The sequence below is a fragment of the Trichoderma virens genome (assembly GCF_000170995.1).
Source record: "Trichoderma virens Gv29-8 chromosome Unknown TRIVIscaffold_92, whole genome shotgun sequence".
Lineage (NCBI taxonomy): Eukaryota > Fungi > Ascomycota > Sordariomycetes > Hypocreales > Hypocreaceae > Trichoderma > Trichoderma virens.
The window spans coordinates 185854-211777 of NW_014013657.1; the positions used below are offsets into that span (position 1 = coordinate 185854).

The 25924-nt window shown below is 44.6% G+C and overlaps 10 protein-coding genes across 10 annotated transcripts; 5 read left to right on the forward strand and 5 right to left on the reverse strand.

The window, feature by feature from the left end:
* Positions 1–278: 278 nt before the first annotated feature.
* TRIVIDRAFT_217188 (uncharacterized protein) lies at positions 279–1182 on the reverse strand (the record flags this gene model as incomplete). Its single annotated transcript, XM_014094006.1, has 1 exon — positions 279–1182. The coding sequence occupies one exon, from the start codon at positions 1097–1099 to the stop codon at positions 392–394; it is 708 nt and encodes a 235-aa protein (XP_013949481.1).
* A 732-nt stretch (positions 1183–1914) lies between these two features.
* TRIVIDRAFT_217189 (uncharacterized protein) lies at positions 1915–3388 on the forward strand (the record flags this gene model as incomplete). The annotated part of the gene is made up of 1 exon (XM_014094007.1): positions 1915–3388. The coding sequence occupies one exon, from the start codon at positions 2012–2014 to the stop codon at positions 3071–3073; it is 1062 nt and encodes a 353-aa protein (XP_013949482.1).
* A 1230-nt stretch (positions 3389–4618) lies between these two features.
* Positions 4619–5803, forward strand: TRIVIDRAFT_38546 (uncharacterized protein; the record flags this gene model as incomplete). Its single annotated transcript, XM_014094008.1, has 1 exon — positions 4619–5803. One exon carries the CDS (start codon positions 4619–4621, stop codon positions 5801–5803), a length of 1185 nt encoding a protein of 394 aa, XP_013949483.1.
* Positions 5804–5962: 159 nt separating this feature from the next.
* On the reverse strand, positions 5963–7963 carry TRIVIDRAFT_64798 (uncharacterized protein; the record flags this gene model as incomplete). The annotated part of the gene is made up of 3 exons (XM_014094009.1): positions 5963–6900; positions 7122–7260; positions 7352–7963. The coding sequence occupies 3 exons, from the start codon at positions 7961–7963 to the stop codon at positions 5963–5965; spliced, it is 1689 nt and encodes a 562-aa protein (XP_013949484.1).
* A 1207-nt stretch (positions 7964–9170) lies between these two features.
* On the forward strand, positions 9171–9904 carry TRIVIDRAFT_38308 (uncharacterized protein; the record flags this gene model as incomplete). Its single annotated transcript, XM_014094010.1, has 2 exons — positions 9171–9516; positions 9579–9904. The coding sequence occupies 2 exons, from the start codon at positions 9171–9173 to the stop codon at positions 9902–9904; spliced, it is 672 nt and encodes a 223-aa protein (XP_013949485.1).
* Positions 9905–10413: 509 nt separating this feature from the next.
* TRIVIDRAFT_39154 (uncharacterized protein) lies at positions 10414–10860 on the forward strand (the record flags this gene model as incomplete). Its single annotated transcript, XM_014094011.1, has 1 exon — positions 10414–10860. The coding sequence occupies one exon, from the start codon at positions 10414–10416 to the stop codon at positions 10858–10860; it is 447 nt and encodes a 148-aa protein (XP_013949486.1).
* Positions 10861–11386: 526 nt separating this feature from the next.
* Positions 11387–11803, reverse strand: TRIVIDRAFT_38080 (uncharacterized protein; the record flags this gene model as incomplete). Its single annotated transcript, XM_014094012.1, has 2 exons — positions 11387–11559; positions 11677–11803. The coding sequence occupies 2 exons, from the start codon at positions 11801–11803 to the stop codon at positions 11387–11389; spliced, it is 300 nt and encodes a 99-aa protein (XP_013949487.1).
* A 2625-nt stretch (positions 11804–14428) lies between these two features.
* TRIVIDRAFT_138679 (uncharacterized protein) lies at positions 14429–15248 on the reverse strand (the record flags this gene model as incomplete). The annotated part of the gene is made up of 3 exons (XM_014094013.1): positions 14429–14525; positions 14673–14760; positions 14852–15248. Coding segments are annotated over 3 exons (582 nt in total), but the record flags the coding sequence as incomplete, so codon positions are not given.
* A 3451-nt stretch (positions 15249–18699) lies between these two features.
* TRIVIDRAFT_228323 (uncharacterized protein) lies at positions 18700–19768 on the reverse strand (the record flags this gene model as incomplete). The annotated part of the gene is made up of 4 exons (XM_014094014.1): positions 18700–18754; positions 18837–19287; positions 19354–19620; positions 19696–19768. 4 exons carry the CDS (start codon positions 19766–19768, stop codon positions 18700–18702), a joined length of 846 nt encoding a protein of 281 aa, XP_013949489.1.
* A 4635-nt stretch (positions 19769–24403) lies between these two features.
* TRIVIDRAFT_64795 (uncharacterized protein) lies at positions 24404–24798 on the forward strand (the record flags this gene model as incomplete). The annotated part of the gene is made up of 2 exons (XM_014094015.1): positions 24404–24675; positions 24729–24798. 2 exons carry the CDS (start codon positions 24404–24406, stop codon positions 24796–24798), a joined length of 342 nt encoding a protein of 113 aa, XP_013949490.1.
* Between the last annotated feature and the right edge of the window lie 1126 nt (positions 24799–25924).

Consider the following 25924-nt stretch of genomic DNA (forward strand, 5'->3'; position numbering starts at 1 on the left):
CCAAGTTCCCAGATAGGAAAGGCAAGCTTCACACGACTGCGTGTATCAACGCCACATTGCTGCAGTGGTCTCCTGTAGCTAAAATAATCTGGGGTCTTATGTGCTAAATCATCCAGCTTTGGCTGAGCTCGGTTTGAGGTTCGCGAGGTGTGTATTAGAGACTGTGTTATAGCTCTGGTAGATCGAAAGCCTTCGATTCGTAATATTTCTATCTAGCTCTATAATTTACGACGATATTATTTGGTACTATGATGTAGGCAATTGGACGATTGGTGAATGAGGCATAAGTATGATTTATATTTATTAAGAAGACATTATTCATAAAACTACATTAAACTTGCAATGCGCTACCAGGCCGTAACAATTCTAACTCCTTTTATTCATGATTTGTTCATGGCTCCTCAATTCTGACGTCCTCGGTCCAGCTTCCATTAGGTTGGTTGTACAGGTTCCATGCCTCCTGGGCAATGTTCTTCGCATTCAGCCTCTGGTTGCTATCCAAGACGTACCCCGCGACGCTCAAAAGGGCAACGTGAACTCCCTTAGGTTCAAACTCTAGGCGGAGGGATCGGGTAAAGTTCTTCTGGGCAGCCTTGGACATGGACAAGGAGACGAGGTTGGCCTCGGGCGTCTCGGGGAGATGAGAGCTAGTGACAATGACTGTAGGCTTGGCAGAAGCATCTTTAGCCGCCAGCTCAGTCAATTGTGGGAAGGCCCATTTGGAGAGGTTGTTCAAGGCGACGGTAGAGATCATGAAGTCCCGGATGAGTTCTTCATCGGTGACTTCGATATGTCTCGACTCTGCGACAATAGCAGCGTTGTAAAGGACGACCTCCACAGCTCCGAGATCTTGGCTGATCTGCTTAAGTGTCGCTGTGAATTTGACAGGGTCGATGACGTCCGTTGAATAAGTCTTGACGGTGACATTGCCATTGGCAGCACTAATAACAGTGGCCGCATCCTTCTCAAGCTGGGCGGGGTTCCTGGCAACGAGGGCGACCTTGTTGAACTTCTTGGCGGCGAAAACAGCTGCTGTGTTGGTGCCAATTCCTGGGCCAGAGCCAACGACGACGACAGTGTTATCAGATCGGGAAGACATTTTCGTATTTAATGTAATGTAATATAATGTAATGTGTTGCTTGCTGTGAATCTGAAGCTCGAATAGATAATTGCTTGTAAAGTCTTGAGAGTGGGATTTATTGTTGGAGATGAGGTGTTGGAGTTGTTGTATTGCTTTCTATGCTGTATTGTAGTTGTCTACTAAAACAAAACTTCTTGAAACCGGCGCCTCATTCCTTCTATTTATTTAAAATTCCTCCAGCTTCTCTTTCTAACTTCCTTAAACTTCAACAGTAACATCTGCTAAACAGCCACGGAGAAGCTGTATGCGCCACAGACTATCATTATTAAGCTTGGATGCCAATTTGCGACCAATGACGATATGTTTTCTCCTGCAACCCTACGCCGTAGGACATCTCCGCGGAATCTTAGCAATCAAACGTACGGTCGGCGCTGCCCGAAAAATTCACGGGAGTCCTAACCTCGGCCCCTAATGCCGAAAAAGGGTTTCATAAGGCTGACATTGTTGCACTCTTTTCCCGATTGCTGGATTCTCAAAACAGAAAAGAAGCCCGCCGGTGAGTTCTACTCCATTCCCTCCTTTTCTTTTCCCCGCCAGATCCAGGTCCATGTCATGGCGAATCTGTGGCTGCTGTAGAGTTCTTACAAAGCAGCGCTAAGAGACCCTGTTGGCGCTCAATGCATGCAAGAGTTTCAGCTGGAGGCTTTTCGCAGCGGAGATGACGATTGCCTGTAACGGCGATATCTGACCTTCCATTAATGCTGTTTGTTTAATAGCTTGGGAGGACCAAACTCTCTCTTCCAGGGTGATTGCGTGTACTGACTGGTGGTGACAGGTCACTCATGTACGCATGCTTAGATCAAGACTAACCCGAGAATCAACGACTATTGGATCCGAAAAACCTTATACTTCATCAAAAACCAGTTCATCATGGCTACCAAAAGAACGGCAGAATTGAGACGCCTGCTTGCCCGTCCTTACCCATGGGTCAAGAAGTCTTTCATTGTCGGGGCGCCGATGCGCATCATGGCCGGCCCAAGCTTGGCCGTTGCCGTGTCTGCTGCTGGTGGCTTGGGGTTTATGGGGCCGCAAGCCAAGCCAGACGGAGTATTTGCTGACCTTGACAAGGCGAGGGAACTGGTTGCAGCCTCTAGCTTGCGCCACCCCTTGCTCCCCATTGGTGTGGGCTTTCAAGTATGGAATGGCGATCTGAAGGTTGCGACCTCTGCCATTGAGAAGCACAAGCCATGCGCTGTTTGGCTATTTGCGCCAAGAAATGGCCAGAAAGAGCTGGACGAGTGGACAGTTTCTCTTCGCTCAGCCTCTCGTGATACCCAGGTGTGGATTCAGGTCGGCACGCTGAGTGATGCGATTGCCGCTGTAAACAGCCTAACCCCTCCAGATGTTCTGGTTGTTCAAGGCTCTGAGGCTGGCGGACACGGCATGGCAAAGGAGAGCACAGGGACCATTGTTCTGTTTCCTGAAGTGGCAGATGCCGTGAAGGAGTCCGGAATACCTGTCGTCGCAGCGGGAGGAATCATTGATGGCCATGGAGTGGCAGCCGCCTTGTCACTAGGAGCTGCTGGTGTCGCCATGGGGACTCGATTCCTTGCTGCCTCAGAGGCACGCATCGCAAAGGGTTACCAGGATGAAGTGGTCCGAGCATCTGATGGTGCGAAAAGCACGCTGCGGACTCAGTTGTACAACCATTTGCGTGGCACATTTGGCTGGCCCGAGCAGTTTTCACCTCGAACTCTCATCAACCGTAGCTGGATTGATCACGAGGCTGGCGTTCCGTTCGAAAAACTCCAGGTGCTACACGATGAGGCGGCTAAGAGTGGCGATGCTGGCTGGGGTCCAGAGGGGAGACTTGCAACGTATGTTGGCGCAGGTGTAGGGCTAGTGCGGAGTGTGCAAGACGCAGGAGTAATTGTAGAGAATGTGAGAAACGAGGCAAGGGATATTCTCAAGGCATTGAGTGATGATATCTAAGAGCATTGGCATGGGCATGTACAGCAATCCTGGGAAGCCGACTATTCATGAATCAACATATTGAGTTGGGCCTAACCGTTCGAAGAATAAACAGAGTAGCATATTGATACTCCTCAATGCTACACTGATGATTTATGAGCTTGGGGAAGTAATATTTGATACCACCAGTTTCAACTTGTTATATCTGTACTGGGAGGGAAACTGACTTCAATAGCTGGCGAGCTTATGACCATGATTATCGATAGACGATTGCATGATTCATATATCTGCCTTTGATTCAGTTGTGGGGCTGAAATTTTACAAGGTCTCGCGCTTACAATCTATACATGTATCTATCCACGCTACTACTATACGCAAGTATCAGTTTTTATGTCTAGCTATATTCCTGGCTGGAGCCCGGCTCGGGCCGGTGATATCATTCAACCGCTATTTATAGACATAATGAGAAGCGAATCGTTGTCGATCGGTACATGAGTGCCGGCTTCTGGCTAGTGGCGCCCTGCTCAGTATATTGACCATCATCTGTTGGCCATACCGATCCAAGTAAGCCCATGAATTGTTTCCGACATATCCGATGTGTACTACGAATAAAGTTATATGTAGTGGTGAACTCTGAGACATATTGATGTATACAATGAGATCGAGAATTGAGGTATCGGGAGTCTCATCTCAAAGAGTCAGGCTTCCAATCGGGGAGACAAAATAAACTAGATAAGGTATAAATTAGAAGCGATCTGATAGCCTCTTCCCGGAAAATCCGAGCGGATTTCGAACATTATACGTAAAAAAGGACCACAATTATTACACAAGTCATATACGAGAAATACGAGATGTAGAGGGATGAACGCAGACCCCAAGCATGATTCTGGACGACCTTTATCAGCTGTGTCAGCAAATAAGATGCTGCCTAACGACGTTGCTAATTTATGTAGGTATTTTACGATACATTCAAAAACTCGAGGACGAACGTTTCCCTTACAATTTGCACAGAGTAAGAACAACTTCGTACATGTATTAGACTCCGGCCTTGCTTGTTCTCTTCCACCAGCCCTTTATTGGCATTTTGACGCAGTTTAGTAGCGTCTTGTACTCCGTATTCCTCCTTGAATCACCCCACCCTCTCTGTCACATCCCCAGATTTAACTCAATAAATTGCTATCACTCCTAGCAACATGTGGTGCGGCCAATACGAATCTCCGAATCTCATACGTAAACGCGGGTTTTGCCATCCCTTAATTGATAAATGCCGGCTTAATTATAGGAAACGGTGCTCGGCTTTCGGCCTCGAGACGCACTTTTGCAACGGCGACCGCATAATTTTTTAATCTACCCCACGCTAGAGTGACTCAATCGCCGATAGACTCGCGTAGCTTCTTCATTCGACAATTGCCATTCCTGGCACTTGGCTCTTTGTGGATGAACAAGCTCCTCACTTACAAAAGGCTGCATATGCCTAGTCTATCTTGAACAACATTAACAGATAACCGCTGCACTTATTCTCATAACTTCTAGCCTCAAGCTACATATTCTTGGATATCATCCGACATGAGCCAATCTGCGCCTCGCCAGCGTATCCGCCAACTCATACCTCAGCTTCGCCTGGGAAAGTGGCCTACCGGCCGCCTCAACTCCATTACCGACGTCCCTGGCGTCCTCGTTCACACCGAGTCTATCCATAACGCTCCTGGCAGTGAAGTGCAATCCCCTGATATCAACACTGGTGTCACGGTTATCCTATCCCGGCCTGACTGGTACAAATATTCCAGTTTTGCCGGCATCTTTAGCTTCAATGGCTGCGGAGAATTGACATCATCCCACTGGCTCAACGAAACAGGTCTTTTAGCCTCGCCAATTGTCCTGACTACTACTTCCGCTGTTGGCGATGCGTATCGTGGAATTTGGGAGTATACTATTCAGTATCACTCCAATCCAGACAAAGAACTCGATCTGTTTCTTTTCCCCACCGTTGCCGAGACTTTTGATGGCTATCTCAACGACCAGAGCAGATTCGCCGTCACGCCCCAGCACATTGTCAAGGGTATTCGAGGCGCAAATGCAGATGCTGTCTCGGAGGGCAATACGGGTGGCGGGACGGGCATGATCTGCCATCGCTTCAAGGGCGGCACTGGTTCTAGCAGCCGCATTGTAAAGGGCTTCGATATTGATGGAAATGAGGCGCAATACACCGTCGGAGTGCTTGTCCAAGCCAACTACGGTTCGCCAGACAACCTCCGCATCGGTGGCGTGCCAGTAGGCCAAATTCTTAAAGAACAGGGGCAGCAAGCAACAGAACAGCTTAAACCAGGAGAGAAAGAGCCACGCAAAGACGGCAGTATTATCGTCGTCGTCGGCACTGATGCTCCACTTCTTCCTGTCCAGCTCCAACGCTTAGCCAAGCGTGCCACAGTCGGGCTGGCCAAAGTCGGTGGCTATGGTAGCAACACATCGGGGGATATCTTCCTTGCATTTTCTAATGCTAACAAGACCCCCTTTCAAGAAATCTCTATGACTGGTGCTCGCCCTACTCATCCTTATGTTCCGCAGCTCTTGGGCGTACAAATGTCCGATAATGATACGATTGATGGGCTATTTGAGGCAACAGCCGATGCAACAGAGGAGGCAATTTATAATGCGCTTTGTATGGCTGAGACGACGGTGGGCTTTAAGGAGAGAAAGGTTGAGGCAATAGACTTGGCCAAACTAAAGAACATTGTTGAAAGGAGATTGTGATTCACCTTTAGAAGTTCGTTATATTTAATGACTGGTTGAATCTAAGGCAATTGGCTTCGGTAATTGATAAACTACTGCCTCGTTCTATCATGGACTATATTCCCCTTGCTGTAGGTCAGGCTAATGTGTTGGAGACTATTTTTGGCTCGGATATTTTGTTTAACTACCGTTCTTTGAGACGTAGCTTTTCGATACGCTGAAGCCGTGTACATCGTTGATGTGCCGCATAATCCTCTGGATCCACTCCGAAATAACAGCCTGCTGCTCAGGCTTGGCCACTATGCTACCTTCCGATACCACTGTTGTCTGCTTTTTATCTGAGTTATAAGTGTGAGGGCCTGCTGCGTCATCGATGTGTCTGAGATTGCTGGGGCTTCCGTTATGGCCCCTAGAACCTTTATCGAGATATACGTCAGATTGTGACTTTACAGTGTGAGCATCCGAACCGCGCCTGTACACGTTAGGCATAGGCACAGAAGTTTCTGCATTTATATCATTCACTTTGTTCTTCCTATAATCTCGTGATGGTAACCGAAAATCATGGTATATCTGTGCGACACGCAAAGGAAACATGAGAACGTAAACGCCGGCCGGCCCATGCATCGATTGCAAAAGGAACTCCACAGTGCGGCAGATGTCGCGTACAGCGTTACGATCCGACTCAATATCGTGTGGAAATGTCAGCGGCGAATTTGTCTTGTGCGAGAAGCAGGAATGTGATGCTTGGTTATCCTTCAGCTCGTCCATGATGCCCAAGCCTCTTGCAACGTCATGTAAAATCAGCAGACAGGAATGGTAGAAGTTAGTCTCCACGGCCCGTCGGAAATCTGTGAAATACAGCACTGAGTTGAAGATTGGCTGACCCGTTGCTTCGTTGACGGACAACGCTCTTCTTCCCCTCGTCCTGGATTCCTGAGATATTTCGAAACAGCAGATAGGATGCTGCAACTCCCACTCCCAACGTATGTTGAGAAGTTTATGATAAAGCATGATGACTCGATGCCTTAAGGATTGGCGTAGATTGCATGACCATGTTGTATCGTTGCCAGGGTGTTCGCGGCGGATTTTGACCCGTTGCTTTTCATCTTCCAATATACCTGGGATGCAACAAACAATGTCGATATAGCGGTTTGCAAAGGACCTCTGATTCGGATTATCACTCCAGGGAATAGTTTGCCAGCGAGGCTCTTCGAGAAAAGTCCTCTGGGCCTCATCCATATGGAGAAGCATCTAAGTGCCTCCATGTCAGCCAAAGAACAAGGACGTTGGCATAAAATGGAAAATGTAAAGAACTAAAATGAAAACGAAGAAAGGTTACTTGCAATATGTGCCCTGGCTCTCTCAAAAGCAAACCTCATGTCTTCCTGTCGAAAGGCCTCCGGACCACACCTTTCTACCCATCCAGCCAAACCGCGAACATGTTCCTTCCACGCGCTGCTAGTTGAATTCGTGATCCACTTTGATTTGTATCACATTTTAGTAATTATTTGAAGGACAAATCATTCAATGTGGCGTTGAAGAATTATATAGTGAATAGAAACGACATACCTCAAAAAGAGTCATGTTCATGACAACTGTCAATATGGATACGTTGAGAATCGGTGATGAAATCAAATTGATGTTCATATGAGAGAGCTGAGTCCTGAGTTGACGTAACGCCAATTGATATATCATGATCGCCTGCTGCACATTGGCTGTATGCTTTGTGAGACGCCCATGAAGCGCCAATGCGGCTGCCTCAACAGACAGCTTAACTGCTAAGGATTGAAGGCTGTCAAGTTGTTGTTGACGACCCTCTAATATTCCCAGACTCATACCCTGTGCAATGAGAAGGTAGTGTAAGAAAGTTTGTACTTGTTTGGCGGCATCTCCATGAAGTTGGGCCCATACGCGGCTGCCGATAAGGAGGTTACTTGAGCCTATGTGGGTGGTGATGCTGCTTTCAGTCGCAGTAGCTGCAATGGCTACATGTGCGTAAGAGGTGGTGAAGACAACATCGTTAGACGGCCAAATCCGCAAGAAAGGTTGAAAACACAGCTCCAAGGGTGACGTGCCAAAAGACAATGTATCGTCATACGCCGGTCGGGATAGGGATGTATTTCCGATGTTGGGATTATCAGCATGGTCTTTCATCCGTTCGTTCTGCCTGTCTTGTGACATTGAGGAGCCACGAGTACCGCCATCTCTCTGTCCCGATATGTTATGCTTAGCAGTTTGTACTGTGGCATTAACAAATAAAAGGGGACGATTATATCCCTTGCACTGAAAACCGCCATTCTCACACCGGTGACAGATTGGATGACGCGCATCTACCGCAGTCATTGGATCACATCAGTCCATATCCGTAATGCAGCTAAAGTTAAAGAGTGCAAGCGTTTGACATACCGCACCGCACATGTCGCGCCTTACAGGTGTTACAAGCCTTACTACGTCCCGCAACGCCAACCATATTGCGATATCGTTCTCGCTTGCTGTATGCGGCCAACAACTACGGAGTAGAGACGAAGTATTTTGGTCCTGAGGAGCTTAGGGAAAGCTGCTTCCCAATGTGCTTAGATTTCACGAGGAGGTGTACGGGCAAGGGTTCACTGTCAAAATACTCCGCCTTGGCCATGTCCAGGTGGAGAACAGATGAATATTCCATGATGAGACAGAACTTCCATCACAAAGTTAAGAGCATAAACCACATAGATTCCGGTAAAACAGCTGACAAATGCAACATCGATCCAATGAACCTTAACGCGCGGCTAACCACCAGCTCTCAAAATGCTTCCGCATTGGGCTAGCTAGGATAACCTAAAGCAGCCCCTGTTAGCTCTCGTTGGACGGATTTCGGGGTATTCATCGTATTCACTATGCGAGGCACAATTGTATCAAGCTCTTTCCAAAGACACGGGATTCCGAGATTACGTTCAAGTTGAATCATAATCCCCAGAAAAAGTCAGCGAGTGCTAAGGAGTGCATGAGATGATGCTTTGAAATCAGGGTTGACAAACGTTCCCAAAACGATACATCAGCGTCGATTCTGAGTGCATACTTCGGAAAGTCCTGGACACTGAAACCAATCCTAGAATGAGCGATTGCTATTATTTGCTACATCTCATAGTCTACTGAAAATCTTGAATGCCAATCGGTCTCTCTTCTCCCCGAATTTTGTAACCTCGGCATATTAATTATTCAGCTAAACGTTGTGGCAGACGGAATTAAGTGTAATCGGCCTGGTTAGATCACACTGGGTAGAGCCCCATACCAAATCAATGACAGGTTTATTTAAGGCGCCTTGCCAGCTATAGACACAGCTTTATGATGGAATAACCGTAAGTTCTTTCACTCACTCAGTTACGAGAATTGACTGCCACTTTCCACAATGTCTTCAATCAAACTCATCACCCTTCATGCTCATAGCAGCGGGCCAAACCCATGGAAGGTCGTAATAATTCTTGAGGAATTGAAGTTGCCATACACTCTTGTTCACGAGACATTCTCTTCTATCAAATCAGCCCCGTACACTGACATAAACCCAAATGGCCGTGTACCTGCGATTCATGACCCAAATACTGGCCTCACGCTGTGGGAATCTGGTGCCATCATCGAATACCTTGTCGAAAGCTATGATATCGAACAGAAGATTTCTCATGGCCTCCAAAGTCCGCAAAAGTGGCTGGAGAAGCAATATCTGTACTTTCAAGTCTCGGGCCAAGGTCCGTATTTCGGTGAGTTTAATCCACAGCAGCCGACCCAAGTGTTAAAAATTAATTCGAGATTGGCAATATAGGTCAATATACTTGGTTTGCAAGGTTTCATCATGAACAGCTACCCTCTGCAAAGGAGCGCTATTTGAACGAGATCAAGCGTGTTATTGGCGTGTTGAACAAGATACTCGAAGGCAGAAATTATCTGGTGGGAGAAAAGGCAACTTATGCCGACTTGAGCTTCATCACTTGGGCTTTGATCGGACAGAATGCAGTGGAATCTGCAGGTGTCGATCTAGAGAAAGAAGCTCCTAATTACACGGGTTGGATAAAGCGTCTTCTAGACCGCCCTGCGGTAAAGAAAGCACTAGAAGAGAAAGAAAAGGCCTCTTCTACACCTACTCATTGAATTGGTACGAGAAGGCGCTTCTTATACTACATCTGCGACCGTGTTTCTCTTACGCTTGATAGTATGCAACTCTAGCATTCATTAAAGACTAAACCTTTTCGAGTAGCCCAATGTATACTTTTCTGCTCGACCGTCTGGTTGTCAGGTGTGATCTTTGTGTAATATTTGACAAGTATTTCACCTGTGGACGATAAATTAAAATCTCAAATTAAATTGTCGTGTGATTCAACAGAAAAGAGATGTCGTCTATGTAGATGTGGGAGTGCCGGCAAATAAAGAAACAAACATTAACCCTCTGTCACTATTTCAGTGGAGTAGCCATTAGACGGAGTTCGGGGTTAGCTAAACACCTATGTACATGTAGGTGGCGTTGACAGCGAGAAACTCCGACAAGAGCGGTGATCAATGGAGTAAGGTTTACATAAATACGGGCAGTATTTCCTCGCGTACCTGAATTCGAAGCTACACACGCACTTTTGAGTAATACACAAAGAACCCCCATATTTCCAATGTTTCAAGCATTTGATTCACTTCCACGCGGCCTGATGGCAAGTGGTAATATCCTTCTCGCATCAGCAGCATACTTCGCCGACTGGAGCCATACGCATGTCTTTAATCCACGCTGGCCACCTCATGCTAAGTTTCACAACGGACAGAGTATGTCTTTTGGCGCTCTCTCCGCCCTAACCTCACTTTACTTGCTCAGCCGACGCAATGCCAACATTGAGGCTGCTAAGGACTCGCTCTTCGTTGCGGCAATCGTCGGCTCTTTAACCACCGTTGCTGGCTTGTCCGCGATCTTCTATCCTGGAACTGCCTGGACAGACCCTGAGTTTGGAAATTTTGGATGGATAGGACCACAAGGGTATGTCTTTCTTGTGCAACTTTTTGTAAATTGGACTGCCTATTACTTCGAAAACGCAAGACTCGACAAGCTGGACAAGCTCAAGAAATGATTTACCAATGCGGCTTATGTATTGTTATTGGGGAAAGGGAGAGGGATGCAAGATCGAAGCACCTGCTTTTATTTCTAAAATAGAGGTTAATTAGCGAAATACTAATGGTGGGTTGATATGAGACTTGTTCGACTTGCTGTGGAAGCAGCACTAGTGTTTATGTAAAACTGATTGCCCTAGCAGAGGTTACTTCATGCTTCCTGGTCATGATATTCAGCTATCAGCTATTTATAACAATCAATGAGAGGTCAGTGGTAACTCTATTCTAACTACAGGCTGCAAATCTAATATTACACGTGCTCGAAGCCTATACCCTGAGGGAAGGGTTTACTAAAGCGATAAACGCAGAACGCTAGGCCATGATAAAAAGGTATGCCCTGCTATCCACCGATGACATCCCGTGAGTATCCCATATCCAGCATACCAGAATAAATGATGAAAAGTTATAAGGTCATGAACACATGCATTGAAGCGGCACTATATCACAATCTCTGTCACATATTCATGCACGTATTCTCTTAAGCATTTAGGAGCAATAGTCATCCTTCTTGTCACCACCGACACAACCATTGTTACAGAATTTCTGGAAGTCAATTTTTCCGTGTTGAAGGCATGAGAACAAAGAATGATCAATGTGCCGGCCGTCAGTTGGCTGATGAGAGGCCTTCAGTTCGACGATGATATCGTCGCGATACTGGCCTATGAAGCAAGCCAAATTATTAGCATACTTATATGTCTCAATCAAAACAAGACACAACCAGTTTTGCTTCTCATTTCCTTCTCAACACCGGAAACTTCAAAAATATAGGAGCAAACACTTGCCTTTCTGCTGCAGAGCATAACCACAGTAGATGCCGCCACTACGGCAACTTTTCGCAGACACGAAGCAAGCATTGGAGAGGATTGCTACAGAAGCAAGAGTGGCAATATTAAACTGCACCATTTTGATGTGTTGGTAGATATCGGATGTTGAAATTTAAGTTATGTTAGATAAAAGATGAATTGCGTTGCTCTGGCTGGCGTCTAATGCTTTATCAGCTCAATACTGTCGGAACCTGGAAGGGTGCTCGTATTTATGCTTCGAGAAAATTGCCACTTCTACCCTTTCGATCATATTTACCAACGGAATACTCTACCTACCGTCACACCTGTTGAAGCGAACCGAGCAAACAGTAAGCCGGCGAATGCCTTTTATGGCGGTGGGAACACAAATGAGGATTGAGATACACTGTTGTATACACAGCCCTCTGGTGAGTAACACTGAGAGCTTAGCAGCAGGAATAAAAGTTTGAAGGAGCGCGAAGGAGGTAAATCCTTTGAGCTAGCGAAAGGATTAACATGCTCTATGACTAGAGCATGAATGCCAACTATTTTGTTATACCCCTCAAGTGATCCTCTAAGTGTAGCCCACGATACCACGAGTTCCCCCAATCCTTCGAAGCTTCCAGGTCGCACTGCGCTGCAGAGTGGAGAGTAGAATACTATCTCCCAACCTCTAACATTGTTTCTAGCTCAAACCTTGAGTAATATATTATAGCAATGAAGATTTGATGCATGCAAGACAACTATATGCAGCTCCAGGCTGTACGGGCAAACAATCCGTGCCGACCGCGGAGCGCATGAGTTGAGCTAGGTCCAACATTATGTGTCACTCGACAAGTACAGTGTAAGGACAAAAGTCTACGACCACTTTACAGTGCCTCACCTTAAAATGCAAAAACAGGTATTTTTAAAAATTACATAATTATTAATATAAAAGTATAAAAATTATAAAAAAAATTATTTATATAAAGCTAAATAGTTAAATTTAATAATAAAAATATTTTTAAAAAATAATCTTATTAAATAAGTAAATAAATAAAGAAAAGGTAATAAAAAAAAGAGAAAAATATTTTTATTTAAGAAAAACAGTAATAATAATACGTTATTTCCCACTATAACCCACTATAGTAAATTTCTATAAAAACATTATATTTTTAATTACTTATTACAACAGTAATATTTATTATAATTTAATATAACTTTAAATCTATAAAATATTTTAGTTAATTAATAATATTTTAGAAAAAAATATTTATTATAACTTAATGTAGTTATTTTACAGGCGTTTGAAAATATAGGTTTTGCGGGTATACTGTAGAGTGGTCGCAGACTTTTGTCCTTATACGTATGTTCCTGTTCGTTTTTCTCTTAGGGCTTTTGAAAAGATTTGTATAGAATACGCTTGAATGCCACCCGAGAACACGACCGTTGAAAGCTGTTGGCTAAGGACTGAATGCAGGTGTACTCATGTGGCGATGCGGCGGCGGCTCGATAGAAGTATTTATCTCTGGTCATATATTCTTTGCGCCATCATCGCGTGCTTCATAGGAGGCTTTCCAAGAAATGGATTCCTGTCGAAACGCATATCACAAACTCTCTGTGCAGTCCTTGGGGAACTGGCTAGAAGTAGTGAGGTTGTGGCGATGATTGAGACCTTGAGGCCTCCTGATATCTAGCGCAGCCATGAAACAGAGGATGGTAGTACAGATGGTTATTTGTGCATTCATATTGGCACTGTGGTTCACAGGCAACCCAAGGCGCTTCGTCTTTCCTCTCATCGCTGTACCAATGAGAAGCATAGAACTTCAACTCTCCTACGCCTGGACAAGGCGCTGCTGCGAGGCAGTATCTCGGCAATCTCTAGATACCCCGTTTTCAATGCATAGTATGACAGAGAAAATCATCGCAAATCCACCTCGTTGTCATTTGGTGTCGCTTTCAGACAAAAATGCAACGATAGTCGCAGTACCTCTGAAAGTGACGACGTTGTGGGTGGTGATTTATTGGGCGTTTGGCTCTGTACATCAACACCATCCGTGCAAGGCGAGATCAGCCTTCAAGATAACTTTATGATGAACAAATAAACTATATTGAGGTAGATATGCTGGGAGTGTGCTGTAATTTATATGATTCGTATTCGATGTCCTCTTTCTACACCAAGAAACTCGTCGCATATTGCATCCATGCCGTTAACAACTTTGTCCCAAACGGGCGAGAACTCGTAATCCCATCTTGCAATACGCCCCAATCCGCAACGCGTGTAAGACCCAGGTTGGTTTTTGGCCAAGCGTAAAACAAGATATACGTAAATAATCTTGTCAATTCCATCTATATGATCATGTTGAGCAGAATATGAGTACAGCGGTAAAATAAAGAGCGATTCCTTGCCGTATTCTGGTTCGTCAAAGGATATTTCCATCTCTAAATCTTTCCCGTCAAGAATCACTTCTGATTCAGGACCAATGATTATTTCATTGAGGGGTCCTTCGATAATGAGAAATCCAGACAAAGCAGGCCCTGTCAAGTCAGAAGTAGCAGGCGTTATCTGCGCATCTATGACTTCGGCCTTCGTTTGGACATCGTCGAACCAACCGTCTGTATGATTTTCACTTGTACTTTTGAACGGCTCAAATATGACTGGATTGTCGGTGGAGGCCCATGTCCATGAAGGTGCTCGATAGTTCGTGGGCCGATGTAAATTTGGTTCGCATTGCCAAGCTAGGTTCACAACAGACTTCTCGTCAGTCTTCCAAATTCCAGTCAAGTAAGTGGCTCCAGATATTTCTTGTAGGTATTTTGCGATACCAGACAGTGCTGGCAGTAAATCAGATCGAAATGTTAAGCTCGCATTGGTGTAGCGTTCAAGAATATCTCCCCAGGCCTCCACTAACTCCTCTGTAGATAAAGTATTGTCACCATTAGCCCTAATCCTATTTGGTACGTAATAAAAAGTCCAGAATGGAGGAAGCCCGTCGGGGAAAGTTTCGGACGCAATATGCTCATTGCACTCCCAGGCGAGCTGCCGGTTTGTAAAATGCACAATTCTTGGCGAAAGAAGCCGTTCTTGTAATACCCAGCCTCTCTACACAATTTCATGTCAGACCCAACTAGAATCAAGGAGTATATCAAAGTGCACTTGCTTTTGTAATTGCAGCAAACTCAATGTCACCTGCTACTTCGAGTTCTTCGCGAATAAGAAGCAACTTCTCTCCCGTCTCAGGGTAGCTCAGAGAGATGCCGGTGAAAATTTCCTCTCTGTTGTAGAAAAGACCACCAGTAGAATCTGAGGAGGCGGTTGCGGATATATTGCACATGGCATTTCGGTATACGTTAGCCATTAGACTGGCTTCTCTCTCCCAGTCTGCTTTATCATCTTGGATAATGCAAATGCAATCAATCCAAATGTACCGAGCCCCAAGCTCTTTTGCTGCAATAATTGCCTCTTCAAATGTTTTTGCAAGAGGTGGTAACTCTTTCAATAGGCTTTCTTTATTTGCTTTTTCAAGCTTGAATACAGTAGCTGCGTTTCCCCAGCAATGGCTCAGTGTTACATATGAACCATGTGGGGGAGTGTGCTCTGTTTCAATCAGCCTGACATGACTTCTATTAGAAGATGGAGTTCCAACATCTATCAGCCTTGTGGGATACCACTTTGGTGCGGCCCCATGCAGGGTATTATCTCGCCCACACAAAGCGTGATCTTTGATGCAAGTTTTCAAAGCATCGAGAGCGAAAGATTTGATACTTAAATTCGTTTGTCCAAATGGAAGACTCCTAACAGAGAGTATTGGAGAAGAATCTAACCGTTAGTCAAGATTAGCAACGATTCAACAGGTGTTAGGGTTTGAAGTATAAGAACCTAAGCCTTGCAGAATAAAATTTCGTTCTACTTTATCCGCATGCTCCTCGAGTTGTGGAGGTAGTTGTATTGTGAAGTGAAGTCGACATGCAAATACAGGGCTTTTCATGTAAGTCATATCGAAAGAGGATATATTGTTGGTTATTGAATTTGCGTCCGTTTTTCGAATTTCAGAAGCTATTCGCTCCGAAATATCCCCAAACAACGTTTTGCAAATAAAGCATCCTCTGGCGACAGCTGTTATAAAGCTCTCGTAGCTTGAGTGAGTAAATTTTGAGCGCCGCTCTTGTGCTTGTATTTGTTGCAAACCATCCATATATCTATTGCTACCAAGCCATCCAGGATAATTCACACCGCATGATTGAACACAAGTTTGGCAGTATTGGCAAAGATAAGTCCCCTGTGGAGTCTTTATGAGACTTGGTTCGTCCATATTGTTGAAGCTCTCCAGATGACTAGTGATGGGGAAAGCGAAATCAAGGACAAGGTGACCAGGAGCATGGAAGCTCAGATGAATGTATGAAGAGGCTAAATTATGCTTAATGGAAACTAGGCAGCAGCCCTCTTTATTTGCGCAGTAGAGCACACAAATCCTCTAGCACATGCAAGCTTCACCACGTGTGCATGGTTACATGCAACGCTAGGCATATGAAACCATCTTAGTGCGGTAGCAATTCCTTCAGCCGCAATTAGTGCCCATCTTAAGTGTCAAGAATATGCTCCAAGAGCGAACCGGTAAAGTATGCTTCTCTGTTCCATAGAATAAAGCGTGACCTAGAAGCTTATTTCTATGACTGTCGACCTATTTGCGACATGCACGCCGAATCCTTCACCCAGACCAACAATCAACAATCTTTTCACTAACGACGTGGTGATTCTGAACTCTACCACTGATGGGTTATGTGAATCACTTCAGTCTTCAACCGAAGCATATGGGATGCTACATGGTAAAGAAACGTTATGCATCCAGCAGGGCTTCATCATGTCTCGTATCATTTATCGCTTCCTCCATGTTGGAACTGCTACTGATACAGACGGGTCCTTCGCGTTTCGACAGAAAAGGCAGCTCTATGCCACTGTTGCTTGCATTAACTTCACCCATGCTCTAAGTATTTGCGATTGTACGCACGAACTTTACTACTTATCACTGTTTAATTAACACGAGACGAAAACTTCGGGAGAGAAGAGTTACTGTTACCGGATCGCACTGGAAGAAGGGCATATAGATATGTTTATACTACATATTTTTAGCCATACATATACAATTTGTGGCCTATTATCTACTCCGCTCTGTAACACGTAGTAAGGAGCGGATGTCCTAGATCCTTGTGTTGGTGTTAGGCATTATCTGTGAAACACGAGCAAACATCTATTTGCCGGCCGCTGAATACAGTGTTAGAATCTCTATTACCAAGTGAGATATGCAATACTATAATCGCTTCTGCTGCTCTTGGACAATGATTTCGCGTTTGATGAGAGACAGATACCCGTGGTAGTGTTCGCAAGGGCAGCAAATCTACTAGGATAGATTGACTGTGGTAGCTTTATGAGAGGTTGGCCGTCTTATTTTGCCTCGAGCATGCAAACTGACTCTGACTTCTTCTATTTCATAATGCTGCTGTCTAATTTACGCCAGCCGATAGCTATTCGCCTCAGGCTATCCTTTTATTCAATATGCAGGCATTAGTTTCATAAGATCTGGATGCAGGGCAGTAGGCGACCAGCAACTTACCATGTATTGTTATATGGTTGTTGATTTCTGATACATTGCAACCTCCGCAGTTCCAATAGTCTCTATGTCTACGATTTAAATGATAAGTTATAGTCGATCATACACAAATAGTGTAAGATATGATCGTAGTCATTTGACCTGGTTACTGTGCCTAGCCCTTGGTTAAACCAGCTGTCGGTGTTTACTGAATGACCTCATTACACCGTGAGTAAGCGAATAGATGCGATGGGCGGTCGAAGGTTGTTTTGTTTACACTTTATGAGTATTTTTTAACGTTCCAATAAATTTTGCGCTTGAATGTGCTTCCGGTATTGTTGTTGGATAATTATGTCTTTTGGGAATTACCACAACTGATAGGAGATATGAAGTTGTGGACTTGATTAAACCAAGGACTGACATGAATTGAATGTGTGAGAATTACTAGAAGCCATCCCCAGTAAAATACAGGGCTCATAGCAGGCCTGCTTGCAATATGAATACATGATACATGTATGCATAATGATTGTGCGACGTATAAAGGCATAAATAATCCAGGATGTGCAAGCTCATTCAGCACACGGAGTGAAAGAAGAATGAAACCAACACCTCGTTAGGCTCCTGCAAATTTCTCATGCTTTGATAAGGCATCTGTGCAGATCAGTTCCATCTGAACGAGGCTGTGATGCTACCCCACCACGGAAGCCCGACGTCACTGAGGTAGCGATACCACAGCAATTCAAGCCACTGTTGTTGACGTGGCGGATTTCTATTAATCCCAAGTTACTGTAGGTGTAGCATTTTGGAAGATGCGTTACCTTATTTCGGCCCTTTGCTTCGCGATCTCATGTGGCAGGACATGAGTGGTGCGCTTTGGGTGTGCAACTGAATTCCTCGGCACAATACACCCCATTCATTAGATTAATACGTTAAGACTACTGTATTGCATGCTTTATTGCATCCTTTGATGTAACAGGTGTTTGGTTGTCAATGGGGCTCCTCAGTATTGGCAGGCCAAGGCTCTCTCCTGCATATGCTTCCAATGAGTACATACATAATACAGGTGCCTAATAGGGTATCATTATAGCGTGTCTAGGACATTCTATGTGTGGTATAGCTACATAGGGGTGTCACATTGGGGGAATTCTTTTTCTTTCTATCGGTGGCGAATATGCATGTACTGTGAATGACTCCAGGGCCCGCGAGAAGAAAAAGAAGAAAACAAAAGCCGTGGCTGAGAAATATTATCCGAAATGATTATTCAAAAGAAACGGACAGCATCACAAAATTGAATGAGGACACTAGAATAACATTGTATATTTCAACATACAGAGTGGGAGATCTGTTTACATTTGTTTAAGGGTAATTTGTAAAAGCCGATGGCATATGTGGCTCAAATAAGGGTAAAATATATATATATATATATATATAGTTCGATGAAATACCACCCTTAATTGCCTAGCCCATTTGTGCCTGAAATAAAGACGACAAGGACGGTGGCGTATCTGAGGGTCCGGTGGCATGACCATGTCAGTAAACGATTGCATTAACGGCGACCTAACAGTAGGTTGGTGGATGAAAACATACGTGGTGCCGGCTATAACCAAATCGACAGTCCTCATTCGAGAGAGAAAAGACAAGGCCGCAATAAAAATAGCCGTGGTGGCAACAATAATGATCATTCTGTTTGTCAACTCATTCACGAAATTGCAGATAATAACCGGAGTAAAAAGGAGCGCTGCCATGACAGCTGCCTGAAGAACCAGTAACGTCCGCCTCACTGGTTCCGGAGGAATGTTCACGTCTGCGTCTTTCGTGAATGTATCATCCATGAAGCGTCGGCCAACTAGTCTTATCAGCCTGTCCGACCACGTACTGTTCCCCAAAAGGCAGAAAAGATCTCTTGTGCGTTTCATGTATTTTGTTTCTTCCCGTGTCAGTTCGCCGTTAGCCTCATCCCAATATTTTAGATTTGAAATAGCGCGATCCGAAGAAGTCTCGAGGTTCAAAGCTCGCTGGTTTCTCTCTAAAAAAGAGTCTGCATCGTTCAATATCAGTACATTTGCTCCTAAAAAATCTTCAAAAGAATGGTGGCCGACAATACCATAGTCTTTCAATGCATCATCGATCTTATTGAGGACTGTTTTTCTTTTTTCATTAAGATCCGATCGACGGCTCGCTAGATATAAAGGATTTTCATCTTCATCCTGAGCATCTATGTTCTCCAGTTGCTCCTCCAGCTGCGAAAGCTCATCCTGCTTAAGCAGAAGCAGGCGCGTCCGCAAGATGGAGAAACGGCGCCAAACTTGAAATACCTTGTCGGAGGCTAGTAGTGCAGAAAAGCGAGGATACCCTGGTGGGAAATCCTCGACTAGAGCAAGCTAGTCAGTGGAGTGATCCATAGCCTCCCTAGTGGAGTGTTTAGAATCAAGGGAGCAATCCGTACTATGAACGACGCCAGGTTCATCTTCGTCATCTTCGTCGCCAGTCCCATCGTTTTGGGTTGGTTTCTTTTTCATAGCCGTTTTCTTTTTTGTTGCCAGGTAGCGATTCTTTTTCTCAGTATTTTCTCGCCATCTGATATTATTACCCGGGATACGGGATTCCTTTCCTTCTGAATCAGAGGATGTTGTTGATCCCAGGCCATCCATGTTCACAGACGATGGGTTTGGATTGAGGGATAAGATTTTGTCGCTCATCCCAGAGGCGTCTCCAAGTGAGAACCGGCTGATGTATTGATACAAGTGCAGAATTGGCGTTCTACGCACGGAGAGGGCCTTGAGAAAGATTCGGGTATCAAGTAATATTTGAACTTTTTGTAAGGATTGAGGTACATGCGGGACGGTGGTGGACACCCAGCACTGATGCCTAACGCCTCGCATCTGGTACCTAATGTATGTACATATGCAATATATATGCACTCCCACCACCATTACTTCCTTTTCTCCATTTGTCTTCTGTCCTTCTACACTGGTTCAGCTCGTACCTTAGGCAGCAACCCACGAAGGTTGACGCGCTTTATATCTTCAACATGGAAGTCACCCTCCCTCATTAATTTTGATTCCGTACTAATTTTCCTTCAGGGCTAGTATACGAGTACCTAAATCTGTAAGTGCAGTCGTCAGGGCCAGATGCGATATGTCTAACCTTCATAAGACGCTGAAGTTCCGACCAAACGATAAGGTCGACTATAAGGGGCTCGAACATACCGTAATCGTCTTCAGAAAGTCATTGAACGAGTATAAAATAGAGATAGTGGTTCCAGGAGCAAATGTAACACCGATGATTGCAAAAGGTGCGGAGGAATATCCCAAAGAGGTCATTTATCATAATATCGAATATAGTGTAGTTGCTGTTGATGCAAAAACGAATATGTGTACACTAAGCCGCATGGTTAAAGATAGCGATGGGGACTTGAAATTAGTTAAAAAATAGGTGTGTGATTTAGATGTTTGATAAATACATATACTTCTCGGGAAATCTTACCTTCTGTATTTTTTCCCGCGCCGACCTCCGTATAAGCTGATGCTATACACCTGGTTGTTCATAGTGATTCCTTCTATAAGATGAAGACTGGACGAGGTGTTTGTGTACCTAGTGGGTACTTTTGACATGTGTATAAATAAGCTGTTCACTGTATAGAAGAATGATCGGGTTCATCAATTTCGGTGATAAGATAGCATGCATAAAGGCTGGATGGCTGAGAGATGGCTGTAGCTAGTGCTGATGTATCTTAGCTACTCGTATCTTGCCTGTAATGGGGGTAATCTCAGGGGACATGGAATCCATGACTTGAAATATGTATTGCACGGATCAATATACTTGGAATCATGCCTCACGCGGCTAAAACCAGGCTTTGCCGCATCCATAAACACACGACTGAATGGAATACACTTACAATTAGCTAAGGGATTGCTAACTTCTGCATCTAATGGAACGGCAAAACTCTCGAATGGGTCTATGAGACTTGCTCTAATACTAAACGTGGGTAATAGATAATACTGCCGGCTGGGGTACTTGATGTATATATAGTATGGCCTATCATAAAATGTAATACAAAACTATGGGGTCTGCCCAAATAATGCAAAAGGGTATTCATCAGCACTTGGAAGCGCGATGTGATCTCTGAGGACTATCTCGACTGAGGAATTATCAAAAAGCCGCTCATCACAGTCATCCAGGCTAAAGAGCTGCTCCGTAGGTGAAGCAAGAAGACTACATTCCAACTCGAATGATTCATGGCCGTCGTCTCCATAGTCCATTGTATCGATTAGTTTGCACTTCGGCCATTCCTGGCTACCACGGATGTTGCGCATCAAGAAGGCCCTGACTGGGCCTGAGCCCTTCCGTCGTGCAGACGGACCATCGCTGGTATTGACAAAAAGATATTCTTTACTGGAGCCCACGGTTGTCTGATCTACGCTGTCTCTTCATTCGGTACTTGATCTCTTCAGTTACCAAAACGGGAAGCTGTCCTATGACGATGGTCGGATTCGTCTTTGCGCCGGCACTCGCTCGCCCAGTATGTTTCACCAAGAGGCACAAAACTCCTTGTTAGAAGACACACAAGCGTTTGATGGCACACACTGAAGAGAACTCACAGGCTGACACAGATCTGGAAGCGGACACAGAGAAGCGTACGATGGTCTGTGGAAGGGGGGGTATGATAGGCACATAACGAACAGCGAGGGATGGCCGACTAATATCCTTCAACATTTTCCTTATCAAGTACAACATATTCCATAGGAGTATGGGGCTATAGAAGTAGATTTCAAGCCGACTAAGTCCTGCTTTAGTTTGAGGTATGACTAAAAGGCACAGGAATATCCTCCCCTTTGCTGATTTGTTGTTGGAACAGTGTTAGTCACATCAAGAGGTCAGTGGATGGACCCTGTAAGAGATGCTTACCTATGGTCTAGTCATCACGTGGCGTTTTGATTTTCAGACGAAGTCGCCAAGAATGGGACTTTCCCCAGCATCTTGAGGGGTTACATGAGAACGATACTTCTTTCTAACCGGCTTGTTTAGATTTGAATGAGACACATGATGTTATGTGTAAAGGATTTTGTGAAAAGTGCACAAAGTTGCTAGATGCAGAACAAAAGCCCGCATGAGGATTTTACTGACAGGAGAACTTGTAGCTGACCTTCTTTCAGCAAAACCGAGCACTAGAATGCCTCAGAAATGTTCAAATTAGGCGAGCAACGAGCCCTGATCTGTCACACTCTCAAGTCTGTTCAATCTGGACCCACACACACAGAATAGGATTTGGTTACTGGCAGGGAGTAGACTCAAACTGGAAAGGAAATGTCAATCTAACGCATAATATCTTGGTCTTCCTTTGGCAAAGAGGGCCCATTATTGCAATATTTAGTGCTATAGAGCCAACTCGTGGACTAGATGCTGCAAGGAGGGGAGAGTAGAGTCAGATCAAGGGGGCTAAGGTCACACACGAATGAGCCTTTTCATCCTCAGTGGGCCGGTTGCCCCAAGTATCTAAGCGAGAGTACTGTGTATACTATAATTCTAGCAGTTTGGGAATGCCCACAAGGTTGTTGTATCTGGCGCCTGTGGTGGGGATTGTAGAAAATACCTATATAAGGAAGTTTCGGGAAATAGTTGTGCCTTGTTCTATGATAGACATGCCAGAGAGCTGGAGCACAAAGGGAAGAGTGATGGAGTCAAAGGAGGGAACAGGCAATGAACTAGATACTATACTGCAGCTAGGTGTTCAATAATGACTGTATTTATCTCTGAACCTTTGTTCAATAAAGAGAGAAGCCTCTTCTTTTATAATTCCCTTTCAAGCCACAAAGCTCTAGCTGGGAACTAGGCGCTTCCTTTCAGCATTCTAGCTTCTAGGCACCTGACATGGCATTAGGTTTTGAGCAGGACTGTATTCTTCACGATGATCTTATTTTCCAATGACAACATACGCTATATTACCTCAGCATTGTTCCTATCATGTTCCGCACATCTTACAGGTCTCGTGTTCTAGGTCTATTCTGGTGGAGGCATTCGCATTCCCTCATACTGAGCAAGCCCCTCAACAGCAGGGATCCATTTACCCGATCCTCAATAAACATTTCAAGAGCTGGTGGAAGATTATCCAAGGCACTTTTGCCGTCTAAGATCCCAGGCTGAATGATTCTCATCCCTTCCCTACCACCAAAGGCATCGCCCCACCGGTACATTGTGGTTCCTGATAATGTCAGCCCTTGTCAAGAATTATGCACACAATTAATGCCAGCATAGAGTAGCGATTACTTCGGCATAATGTCGACTCACTACAGTCGCCGCAGAAGCAATTCACAATCAGTTTCCCACTATGGGCGATTTTCGAGAATTCCTTTGGTTCCCCAAAAACTTGGAATCGGTCACTTGGAATGACATAATTGTTGCTGAGCATACTGCCAGTATAATGACGGCAATTCGAGCAGTGACATATTGCCTAGTTGTTCTTATCAATCTCTCACACCTCTCTACACATAGGCAATAATTTCCGTTCTCATTCTTACCATGCACTCGGGCTCACCAGTATACTAAATCCTGATATTCCCACGATAACAGCCCCCCGTCGTCATATCGGCCTAGGTGAATGAAGGTTTGTAGAGATGTGTGTGAATGAATTATACCGAAAGGAGCATGAGACATCCTCGTATATAGATGGCCGCGGACGTATTGGGTTTATATCATATTCTCTACCTGATCTGTCGCTAACTATTCACAGCGTCCCATGCCATCATACAATACGTTCAAGCGCTGGCTGATAAATCTTGGCCCACTCCTCCCTGGCTTCAATCTTTGCGCTAGTCCACTGCCATGAACCCGCTAGTCCGCCGTTCCGGCACTACTGCCAGTGAATTGAGTGTAAATGGAATATGAAGTGGACTACAGAAGAACAAGTTTTCAGAATATGCTGATATATAGGCTAGAATGTTGGATTCTTCCGTAGTTACGCTATGTCCGTCGGTGACAAGAATGAAATTCATCGTTCTTACCAATCACCTACCTTAGCCGTGTAATAGTAAGGCTGCAAATCCCAGGCTCTTTCAAGCCGAACTATAAATGTTCTAGAGATGGGAAGATCATGAACTTAGTGAAGCCATTTCACATACTATTTATTCTACATTTCATCTAACGTCCTCTCCAATATGAAGTTCAATAAAGGTGGACCTCAGGCAGTGAGATTTGAACTTCTACAGCTACTACCGGAGATCAGGAGACTGGCATACCACCATTACTTTTCCAATGACAACGATATGTCTCGGATATCAACTAAATACCAGCCGTCAACAAGTGTGGTTGTGGAAAAGGATGAGTTTGTGAACGGCAGTCAGATGACAACGACGTCCCGTACAGCTACAGCGGCGGGTTTAGTATCCAATATCAACGCAATACCACTTCTTTCATGTTCATCTCAAATGTAAGTCTATATTATTTAAAATAAAACTGACAAGCAATGACTGATCTTTTCAGCTATCATGAAGCAATTGATGTCCTGTATGGTGATGCTCCGTTTTACTTTGACGATATGGGCGCCCTGTAAAGATTTTTAGGTGTAAGACTAGAAGCCGAGAATGAAAATCTGATCCGGCCTATTTACTTCAACTAGACCAGCTTCGTGTGGCTAGACTATGGCCAGGAGTCAATGGTGCAGCAATACCTAAATGAGCATTGGCACCCTTTCTGTCGGCGGCTGAGCCAAATGAACAACCTGAGGAGTCTTGTTGTGGTTATCAAACCAGGAAAGAAACAGAAAACTAAGCGGAACTTTGAAAAAGGTGATCATTGCCAGCTTTTCACATGGCTGAGCAACGTGAATTTGTCGTTGGAAAGTTTGGAATATCAACACTAGACAGCAAGGCAAGATGGGCCAATAATTTCGTCCTGTTTTGTATATACAGCCTACAATCTTAATGGTAACATGATCAGAGTACTAATTTGGGGTCTTTACCCCGTTTAAGAGCCATTTGTTCGTAATTAAAGATTGGTCGTTAATACGATAAGCCTCGCCTGCATGATTACCACTATCTTGTTTGCCTTCTCCTCTAATGCCTACGTCTTTCTTACATTCGTCATAGCTGGCAGCTTAATTGCTCTCACGCCCTCCTTCCCTTGGCATTTTATTCAAATAACATCGCCTGCCATGAACCTGTCGGATGAAGTAAGTAGTCGTCCATTATAGCTACAAGTTATATCCATTGCCTTTCGTGGGCGTAGTCTTGCTTACCTTAGTCCCGATCGTTGAAGATGTTGCGAATCAATGGGGTTTTTATGCTCTTTTCACCTAAAAGATCTTTTCGCCCTACAATGTGGCGAACCGTGCGATGCGAAGCAGAAAGGAAGAGCGTACCACAAACTATATGCTTCTTCCCCACAAGGTGATGAACCGACCACATCAAGGATTTCTCGCTACGTTTGGGAATGCCTTTTTTTTTTTTTTTTATCTTGATGAGAGGCTTTAGGATAATTACATATCCTCAACTGGAGATCGATTTCGCGTGATAATGCATGATGTAGAATGTTTATTCCCACCACCCCGACTCGCCCATCATCCACTTAATGAATTATTACGAGCCGGCGTCCAACATCGGCTCAAGCCGTCAATCTGGGTTTTCAACCTAGGTCTAGTGCGCTTCCGTAGCTCAGTTGGTTAGAGCTTCGTACTAATA